The 10,726-nt window shown below is 40.8% G+C and overlaps 2 protein-coding genes across 2 annotated transcripts in view; one reads left to right on the plus strand and one right to left on the minus strand.

Annotated features, from left to right (window-relative positions):
* The window catches only part of CDKL2 (cyclin-dependent kinase-like 2 (CDC2-related kinase)), a 33,283-nt gene extending 31,749 nt beyond the window's left edge, over positions 1–1,534 (plus strand). Inside the window, exon 15 of the mRNA XM_012724263.1 lies at positions 1,032–1,534. The gene's annotated coding sequence lies outside the window, so the exon portion shown is untranslated. The remainder of the gene's footprint in view (positions 1–1,031) is intronic.
* Positions 1,535–1,686: 152 nt separating this feature from the next.
* LOC101626321 (chromosome unknown open reading frame, human C4orf26) lies at positions 1,687–6,800 on the minus strand. Its single transcript, XM_004681442.2, is given in 4 exon segments — positions 1,687–2,058; positions 2,060–2,124; positions 2,269–2,404; positions 6,711–6,800. Coding segments are annotated over 4 exon segments (282 nt in total). The 5' UTR covers positions 6,778–6,800; the 3' UTR covers positions 1,687–2,044.
* Between the last annotated feature and the right edge of the window lie 3,926 nt (positions 6,801–10,726).

Raw genomic sequence — 10,726 nt, forward strand, 5'->3', positions numbered from 1 at the left:
GCCATGTGGTCACCTCTGGGGTTGGGATCAAACTCATGCTGTAATGGCTTTAGCTTCTCAGTGGTGTGCTTTAACCTGCTGCGCCACCAGGGAGGGCCCAATATAGAGCTTCTTAATAAGGCATTCAAATAAAGGTTTACTTTAAGCTTATTATTTCAATGTAAATACTGTTGTTATAAGGAAAATTGCTATAAAATATGTGAAAGTGATGAAGAAAAGAATAGAAAACCTAAAGGACTTATTACAAGATTGAAACCTGACTCACACAAGGAGGTGGGGGGGGAGGGGATTAACATGACCATGAACCCAGCCACAGAAACTGAGATCCTCAGGCTCTAGTGCCTGGTCACCAGGCATAAGGCCCCAGCAGGTATCAGACTCCTCCTGTATGACACCGCTGTAGGGAGTGTTAGGAGCACAGACCTGAGGAGAAAGAAACAGAGATTGGGCCTGTTGTGGAATCTGCAAACTCCGTCCTGATTCCACATAAAATCAGCAGCCAACAGGCCTCCCCACAAAGGAGTGAGCCCCTCCCAAAGAGGAAAGGCTTATCAGTGCAATCTCTGCACTGGCCAGGGCCAGTGACCTAGACCTGGGGGCTTCTGTTCACTGACCTCCCTTCGGGGATGCTGTTCTCCTAAGGGCGCCCACTTGCAGCCATGCAGGCCTCTCTCAGCAAAGCTGTCCCTTTGAGGGCAGCTCTTCCTGTCCTCATGTCTACACAAGTATTCCTTACTCCTCTGTCCTTTTCCCTAATAAGCCTACTCTTTAAATATAACTAATGTCTCTGTCTCGTGGAGAAACTTGCCTGGGAACTTGCCGCGCTCTGTTGAAGAGAAATTCTGGTGAAACCTTTCCCAGAGTGAACCCAAGGACCCTGCACTCCAAACTCAACTCTAAAAACTGTATCAAAAGGTTTTTTTTCTGTTAGCTTTTAATATAGCAAGGAAGCACAGCATGATAATTATATCTCTTGATAAAGTCATCATGACATCCTCATGTCTTTATGCAACTTTCTTTTTTCTTCTTAGAAGCAGTGGCAGTGGCAGCAAAAGCTTTTGCATGCAGTTCTTGGAAGGAACATGTGTAAGTCACCAGCGGCAGAGGCAAAATCAAAGTTCTTATGTTACAGGCAAGACAAGTGGCACGAACAGAGACGGCTGAAGGAATACAGAATGGCTGAAGGAATAACCAATGAGTACAATATTTGCAATTTGTGGCTTATACTGTACCCTCCGAATTCAAGATTCCTCAAATGCAGTGAATTTTTTTTTGTGAAGTGTAGTGCTATGATAATTCCATGTAGCCTTTTCATCAGACTTTTGAGCCTGTAACCATATTGAAAGTGTGATTGAGTATCATTGAATTTAATAGTTAAACTAGCATTTATCTGATGGTGATGGAGGAAAGAATAGAAAAAGCAACATCCACAGTAATAGGAGAAACACAAGAGAATCTTATCAAACTAATTTGCACTTGTTGCTTAAAAAGTTAAAATTAAGGAAAGTTTTAATATAATAGTTTAAAAAAAAGAGTTTTGGGGGTTAGGTAATTTAGTTTATGACATCTTTAAGATATTTTCTATAGTCAGACTCCCCATAATTTCATTTTACATTAATCTTTATATGATTTCTTTTGAGACTCATTTTGTAAATGTACATATGCTCTTGTAAGTTTTCCAAAGAATACGAAAAGGTGTCACCAATGTGTAGATTTGGTTTACAATGACCTCAATTTATGTAAATACTCTTCATTCTCATTTAGGAGAGCCAATTCTTCTGGAATCTTAATATGGATAGAAATTACCGGAATTATCCACATTAGGATTGTATTTGCATGAATTTCCTGGGAGCATAAAAAGTTGGGTCACTGCTCCTGTTTTGCAAACATAAATAACCTACAAACCAATTTCTTTACTGCTGACAAAGAGGAACTATACTGGGCAATGACATTTAAGATGCTTAATTTTCAAATTCAAGAACTCTTAATCTGGAAAAACAGAAATCTTTCTATAGTCTTTTGTGAGGCATCTGATTCTTTTGCTTCAGTATGTTTGGGGCTTCTCTTTTCTCTCTGCTTTCTTCAGATGAGCTTTCTCTCTGGATTTTCCTTCTTGGGAAATACCTATAATGAGGAGGAAGGTGTTTGTGTGGTCCAAAAAATGAATGAAGATGAAAACGGTGGTTGCACTTTGGAGGATGGAAAGGTCTGTGTGGAAACCAAATGTAGACTCTGGGCCTTCGTGTTGGAAAAAAATGGAAGGGACACTTGGGTGTCCTTGTGATGGGCTGGATCCTTGTCACTGGTTTCCTTGTGATTGGCGGAGGGGTGAGTGTAAAGATTTCACAATCTGTGTGGTCTGCATTATTTTGTGAGCTTCCAGGAGGGGTAACCATCTCTTGTCCTGTGGGGATAAAAATGTGTCAGGAAACAGATCTGATAGCAGAAGCTAAAGGGAAATACTTCAGGTGGTAGCAAGGGAAAAAGATTGGAAGAGAGAAATAGAGCAATCTCAAAATGTTTTTGAAGGAACTGTTAAGGTTCAGTGAGATGGAACTTTGATAGTTTTATGACTCAGCAATTCCACTCCAGGGCATTTACCCAAGAGAAATGAATGCATGTCTTTAAAAAGACAAGTTCAGGGCTCTCCCTGGTGGCGCAATGGGTTAAAGCACCGCATTAAGAAGCTCTCCGAAGCCACTGCAGCTCAAGTTCCATCCAGGCCAGGGAGCTGACCCACATGGTGTGGCAGACCTCTCCTCATGCTGCTCCCCTCAGCACTGTACTTTGTCGATCAGCCTGTTCTGCTCCCCATTCTGTCCTAATGATCCTCTCACTGCCCCTGCACCTCTAGCTGTACCCCAATTCTGTATGTATAAATAAATAAATCTTATAAAAAAAAAGACAAGTTCAAAAATGTTCACAGCAGCCTTATTCATATTAGCTAAAAGTTGGAAACAATTCAAGTGTCCATCAATAAAACAAACTGTATATTCATACAGTGGACTACTACTCATCAGTGAAAAGAACTAATATAACAAGATAGCGGGGTACTACAGATGTTAATTTGAGCAAAGATTAGAGTCAAAATAGTACATTCTGGAATAGTAAAATTATATGAAGCTCAAGAACAAGCAAAATGAACCCATGGCAAGAAAGAAAAAAATGAATGTAAAAGAGTTACCTTCCCCGTCAAAAAATGGGCAGAAGAGCTAAAAAGACACGTCTCCAAAGAGGAAATGCAGATGGCCAACAAGCGTATGAAAAAAATGTTCAACATCACTTGCAATAAGAGAGATGTAAATTAAAACCACAATGAGATACCACCTCACCCCAGTGAGAATGGCACATCTTCAAACAACTAGCAACAACAAATATTGGCTATGTAGAGAAAAACTCTCCTGCACTGCTGGTGGGAATACAAACTAGTACTACCACTATGAAAAACTGTTTGGAGATTCCTCAAACTGCTAAACATGGAGCTTCCCTATGACCCAGCAACCCCACTCCTAGGTCTCTACCTAAAAGACACAAAGACAATGATTCAAAAAGACATCTGCACCCTCATATTTATTGGGGCTTTATTTACAATTGGAAAGAAATGGAAACAACCCAAATGCCCAAAAATAGATGACTGGGTTAAAAAGATGTGGTATATACACACAATGAAATATTACTCAGCAACCAGAAAAAATAAACAGATGCCTTTTGCAGCAACATGGATGGAGCTGGTAGGGATCATGCTTAGTGAAATAAGCCAGAAAGAAAAGGAAAAATACCTATGGTTTCACTCATAGCAGGAGTGTAAAGGACCAGGAGAGAAAATAATAATGATGAACAACTGTATACCAGAGACATTTTGTGGGGGTGAAGTGGGGAATGGGATAAAAAATGATGGGGGGAGGGAAGTGCACGGGACTATGGTAATGGCACATGGGTGACTGGGTGATGGGAAGCCCATGGGGATTACAACTGAGATGGAAAAAGGCACAAACTGATGTAAAAAAAAATTATATTATTTAAACAAAATGACAAAAAACAAAAAACAAAAACAAAACCCCAAAAAACAAACCAAAACAAACAAAATGACAAAAAAACAAAATGACAAAGGAAAAAAAAGGTTAGGATAGTTATTATTTGATAGAAAAAGAAACCAGGAAAATTTTGTATTTTGATTTGGTAATTGCTACATGGAGAGAAATAAACAACACACCTAACATGTTCCTTCAGGGGATTTGACTTAATTGAACCAAATATCAGTGTTGATGATTGCAAAAATTATCATGTTTTACCACTCAGGGATAATGTGATCAATCAGAAGCAAATTTAAGTATGGACTAAAAACATTTTGGGAAGCAGAAAACATAGTGTTTAAAAACAGGTTTCCTGAGCTTGGCCACTCCATAACTGTATGACCATTGACAGCTTCCTTAATGTCTCCTTTTCTTACTTGTAAAATAGAGAATACTATCACTGGCTGTGTACAGGGTGGTCCCCAGGAAAAGAGGAGGTTCCAGGTTTCCTGCCTCACCCAAAGGAGAGAGAGCTGAGTTGGGAGAAGAAGCCAGAGGAGAGACTGAAGCAGGGAGAAAGCAGGGTGGAGAGCAAGAAGGAAGTCTGGAGGAGAAGCTGTACTTGCTTTTTGATACTGGACTGAATGAACCAGATGTGAGTGAGAGACCCCTGGGGAGTTAACAAGGGCAGCTTTTATCTTGATTTTGCTCTTTTCCTCTCCTTTCCTTTCCTTTGTTTGACTGCTTCTAACCCTTTACTATGGTCCCCCTGGGAAGGTAATTTAGACCATGGCGGGCTTTCTGGCCTTGCTTTGGGCCAACCCTGTTTGGCTGGACTTTCACCCACAACAAGGATGGGTAACTTCAGGTGCTTGATTTGGAAACTATTCCTTGTCTTTTCTGTATTGCACACTAACCATCTTAAAGTTCCTTTCCATTAAAGATCTTATATGTATTGTTTTGATGCAGAAGATGGTAGAGCCTATTTAGAGCAGGCAGGTTTGGGGTTCTGTAGTGCCCCCTCCCTGCCCTGTAACAGTTGTATTATCTGAAATAAGATGTATAAAGTGCTCAGCACATCCTTGGCATAAGTCTGCATTTAACAAGTGTTGGTTGCTGTTGTTATTAATCCTGCATGTTAGAGAGAAAATTCTGTTAACTTGAGCCCATTTTCTTGGATCCATCCAGATAGATTTTACTCATGAAATCACTGCACTAATGATGGGACTGAAAAGACGCAGCTGTTAGAAGCTCCATGCAGGAAGATTAACTCTCATGGTCTCTGCTGTGTCTCTAGCACCTAGAACGATCACTGGTTTATAGTGTCCAAAGACAGTCATTTTCAATTGATTGGGCCAATGTTGACTGTATCTGTAGTTTTTCGTGGTGCTCTGTGGGATTTTTAATTCCGGGCCCAGAAAATTCTCAGTGTAAAATAACTTTTACTTTAAATTTAGCGTATGATTAAAACAATCAAGCCAAAATATTGCTTGCAGTTTGGATATCAATTTTAAATGGTTTTATTATAGTCTAGACATGAATAGTGTCCTTAGCATACCAACAACTAGCACTTTAAAAAAAAAAAGGAAGGTTAAGAAGCTCTTTTTAAATAATTACCTTTAGTCTGTGGTTTTTTTGGCAGACAATAGTTGGTTTGTAGTGAAATCCACTGATTTTTAAGAGAAGTAAGTTTATCTTTGACGTGGTAGTGTGCTGGTCCAAACAAGGCACATGGAATTTTGGAACTTCTCATGTGCTTTCTGAGTTGAACCCAAAAGATATATAAATCTTGAGATGAGTTTGTTCACAATAGCTTTAACTCAATTCATTCTGTAAACTCACAGAAAGATGGGACATCTCGGCCAAGTCTCAAGTTTTACAGGTGAAGAATCTGGAGCCCCTCCCATGCCAAACAGGCACCCCTCACTTGGCTTGGAAGCCTCCTCCTTTCACAGTGGGCTGGTTTCGGTACTAGAAGCCTCCAGGGCTGCAGAGGTGGGAAGCGCAGAACAAGCAGGGAGGGGCAGGAGCGGGGTGGAGAAAATAATGGGCCACTGCTCTAAGCTTGCTTAGGAAGTCAAAGAGATTGTAACGAAGAATTAGATGCCTAACAAATCCTCGGTGAAGGCAACAGCTGGGGAGATATTTAAATGTGGTGGTGCGAAGCAGATCCACTACAAACAGCTGAAAGCAGTAGGAGGGAGCAGCCCTAGCTGCTGTGGTGAGTATGAAGACCCAGGGGAGGTGTGAGCAGCCCTCCACTCGCAGCAAGGCTGCTTGGAGAGAGGGGAGCCACATTGGAAGGACCCCGGCGATGGGTGAGCAAATTCAGAAATTAAATCTCACATCTTAATTAGTTTTTTTTTTTTTTTGGAAAATATATGAATAAATGTCTAATCTCATTATAACTCGTTTAACTCCACGTTCACAAAGTTATCTGAAGAGTGGTTCACTTTCTGGAAAGAAGGTGTCAGGTAGTTTGTTTGATTCTCTCTCTTTTTTACCACTTTTTTTTCAGATGGTAATATTCAGCTTCTTTCTCTTCAACCACACTGGCTGATGGAAGATGATATAAATATTTCCAATATATGGATAGGTATAAGCCCACCACCAAATTTTGTCCCCTTACAGAACTTATTAAGACATTCATTAATTATTAATTAGTTGGGGACCCACAGCATAAAACAAGACCCTTACCTTCTGCTACCATTATCACCAAACAGCACACCAGCAGCCAGCAGGAGAAGCAAGGTCTGTGATCCATGGCTTCTGCCTCAGCAGAACTGGGCTCAACCCAACCCAGCTTTATTTAAAGGGGAGTCAGTGACTCACTGGCAGCCTGATTCAGGTAATTTGCATTTGGATAGTGGACCACAGTGATCCGGGCCTGCGGTTGTGAGGCTAAGAAATCAGCAAGGAAATTCCAGACAGTATTTATTAGCCAGAATCATTAATGACAGCCAAACCTCATTCATCTGTGCTGGGAGTCGGGTCACAGACAGCCCTCACTATCCTGTGTCAGTGCCTCTCTTGAGTTTGTCTGTGTGCCCCTCTGCCCCAGGGAGAATCTGCCCAGGAAATAACTCTGCTTTCCTATGTGTATGTACATATTTAAAAGAAGTGGAAGAAGACAGGGAGGGTATTCTTCAAAGGATTCCAGAGTTTGTGGCTTCTCCTCCTCTTTGCTTTTGTCCAGGGGCAGAAACTATCTTCTCCAGCCGCCAGCATGGTGACTAAACAAACAGGAGAACTGTGGGAGATTACCTCAGCAAGGAGTCCTTCCAGAGTTCATCCAATATACCAGATTGTCTCGAAGGTAGACCTAATGCCTGTGTCCAGCTTGTTTCTTGAGATGAGGACTGTCTATCAGATGCTGTGGAATGGAAAGGGTGGCACAGGGGATTAAGAGCATGGACTTGGAGTTAGAAAGCACTAACTCCAATCTTGCTTCCATTTCTTACTAGCTGGGTGAGCGTGGGTGACTTCCTGTGACTTGTTGAAGTCTCATCTGTAAAATGGAGCTGTTAGTATCTCCCTCACAGGATTTTCATGGCAAATAAAAAGATAATTGGCTTTAGGCTCCAACCACAGAGCTTGGTCCAGGAGAGGGAATTGCTGTGCTGGTTATTAAATTGTAGCGATGCCAGCCATTAATTTGTGCTCTTAGGAGATTATATTTGTCATATCATATAATCAGTCAAAAGGCCTCCTTTAAAAAAAAAGATTTCTTTATTTTTGCTCACAGAACTGGGGTACAGGCCAGAGGTATGGTGGGTGAAGCATTCACCAGAGACAGAGTGGGGAGCAGAACAGGCAGATTGAGAAAGTACACTGCTGAGAGGAACAGTGGGCAGGTCAGGAGAGGTCTGCCACGCCATGTGGGTCATCTCCCTGCCTGGGGATCGAACTCGTGCTGCAGTGGCTTTGGAGAGCTTCATAATGCAGTGTCTTAACCCATTGTGTCACCAGGGAGAGCCCAAGGCCTCCTTTTTTAAGCAGAACATTTTCTTGGGCACTGCAAAAAAAAAAAACCAAAACAACAGAACACAGTCCCTGGCTTCAAAGGACTGACAAGCTACCAAGAGAGACTATAAACTGAGAACCAAAGTGAACAAGAGTTCAAACCATTTACAACCAAGAAATTTGTGAATTCTGCAGGTCTGTTGGTAATCCTTGATCAGGTTCTAGAACAGATGATTAAGTGGATTATTTGTCAGCAGTTTGGGAAGGAGGCAGGGGACATCCAGAACAAACTTATTTCCTTCGCTAAAGGCACTGCTGGCTCATCCATACACTCTCTATTGACCGTGCATCCTGCACCCGGCAGGAGACTGGATGCTGGGGTGAAAGTTAGGGGTGCTGTTCTGATGGAGCTTACAGGACATTAGGCTAGCAGGACATTAGACATTCACCAAAGTAGACAATAAAAGGTCCTGGATGTTAAGAAAGAGACTAAAAAGGCAACTCTCCTGTGGCTACTCAGTACCTCTCTTTTTCTTTCTCCTAATATATCTGTCTTTTTAAAGTGTAAAAAAAGACTAAAGAGCAGAAAAATATAATCTAGAATTTTACATCGACAGATGTGAATTTTATGTTATTTACTCTCCTTTATATTATCATGCCAATAAAATCAGATCCACATTATTTCATTAACTATTGCCCAGTGTTCTATGAGTTTATTGTAGATTTTTAAAAAAGATTTATTTATTTATTCATACAGAGCTGGGGTACAAGCCAGAGGTGCAGGTGCAGTGAGAGGCTTCACCAGAGACAGAGTGGGGAGCAGAACAGGCCGACTGATGAATTACATTGCTGAGGGGAACAGTGGGCAGGTCAGGAGAGGTCTGTCGCAACATGTGAGTCACTTCCGGGGCTGGGGATTGAACTCTCACTGAAGTGGCTGCAGCTAACTTGTAGTGCTGCATCCTAACTCATTGCGTGAGCAGGGAGGGCCTATTGTAAGTTATTTAGACATAAGGTTTCGTTAATTAAATTATAATACAATAATTAAATTATAATACAATACAGTGCATGGGACTATGGTGATGGCACACGGGTGACTTGGTGATGGGAGGCCCGTGGGGATTGCAATTGAGATAAAAAAAAAAAAAAAAAGTGGGCCCTCCCTGGTGGCGCAGTGGGTGAAAGCACAGCACTGAGAATCTAAAGCTGCTTCCGCATGAGTTCGATTCCCGCCTGCCCTGGAGGTGACCACATGGCGTGGCAGACCTCTCCTGGCCCGCCCGCTGCTCCCCTCAGCAGTGTACTTCGTCGATCTGCCTGTTCTGTTCCCCACTCTGTCTCTGGTGAAGCCTCTCACTGCCCCTGAGCCTCTGGCCTGTACCCCCGTTCTGTATGCACATATAAATAAATCTTTAAAAAAAAAAAGTGTGGCCCTCCCTGGTGGCGCATCGGGTTAAAGCACTGCACAAAGAAGCTTAAGCCACTTCCTCATGAGTTCGATTCCCGCCTGCCCCGGAGGAGACCACATGGCATGGCAGACCTCTCCTGACCCGCCCGCTGCTCCCCTCAGCAGTGTACTTCGTTTATCTGCCTGTTCTGCACCCCACTCTGTTTCTGGTGAATCCTCTCACCCTCCGCATCTCTGGCCTGTACCCCAGTTCTGTATGAATAAATAAATAAATCTTAAAAAAAAAAAGTGTACAAAATGATGTAAAATAAACTGTTATAAAAAATAAAAATAAAAAATGCTATAAAAATTATAATACAATACAAATATAAATAATACAAGTAAAAATAATACAAACAGTAGACATTTGTATTATGCTGATTTTCTTTTCTGTACTGGACTTCTGATAAGCTCTTATTATAAATGTTGATGAAAATAAATAGCAAAAGCAAAAAAATTTTTTTCTTTCATTTGTATATATTGTCCTGAAATAGATAAATCAAAACTTCAAAAGCATCAAAAGATTTTTAAAAATTTCATCAAATTTGACACAAATTTCAAATTTCTTTACTGTTGGTATATAGAGTCTTGCAGCATCTTATTTATTTGCGCATTATATATAGAGTGAAAACATTCAGTAACAAAATCAAGGAAACTGTTGTGGTTATCAGATTCATTTGCAAAAATCTCTACTTGAAGAAAAGAAATCTTTTTGAAAGCTATTTCAGATGCAGTGATTTTTGATAAAAATATACCCTAAAATCCACTAATTTATCATTTAGCTGAAGACTGGTCAATGGGACTTTAATTTCCAATGTCAAGAAAACTAAGTAAATGACTTTAGGTCACTGTTGCTGACCCAGTGTTTTAGGGGGAAGGCTTCAAGTAGCCAATTTGTTGTGTATGTTTGTGTGTTTTTTACAATGACTTTATTAGGAGAGGATATAAGACTGAAGAGGAGTAACATTACTTTCCCAAAGATTCAGAGATACTAAGGATTAAAGCTAGGAAGTTCAGAAGTTTTCTGACTCCAAAATTTATATTCTTCTAATTATCTTCTAATTCAATGCATTTACTTTGTTTGTAAAATGCATTAATCCACTTATTCATTAATTAATTCATGAATTTATATTCTTATTTAAGTGTCTCTTTTTTTCCCTGGCTTTTTAATTTATCTATGAAGAGTCTTGTCCTTGCTAGCACTGCTTAGAAATGATCTTAGAAATGACCTGGGTTGGGTGGCTTAGAGGTGGGCAGGCAGCTGCTAGAAAAGAAGTGAGTATGGCCCTCCCTGGTGGCACAA

This window comes from Condylura cristata, unplaced genomic scaffold (genome assembly GCF_000260355.1).
Source record: "Condylura cristata isolate star-nosed mole 26May11 unplaced genomic scaffold, ConCri1.0 scaffold00012, whole genome shotgun sequence".
Taxonomy (NCBI): domain Eukaryota; kingdom Metazoa; phylum Chordata; class Mammalia; order Eulipotyphla; family Talpidae; genus Condylura; species Condylura cristata.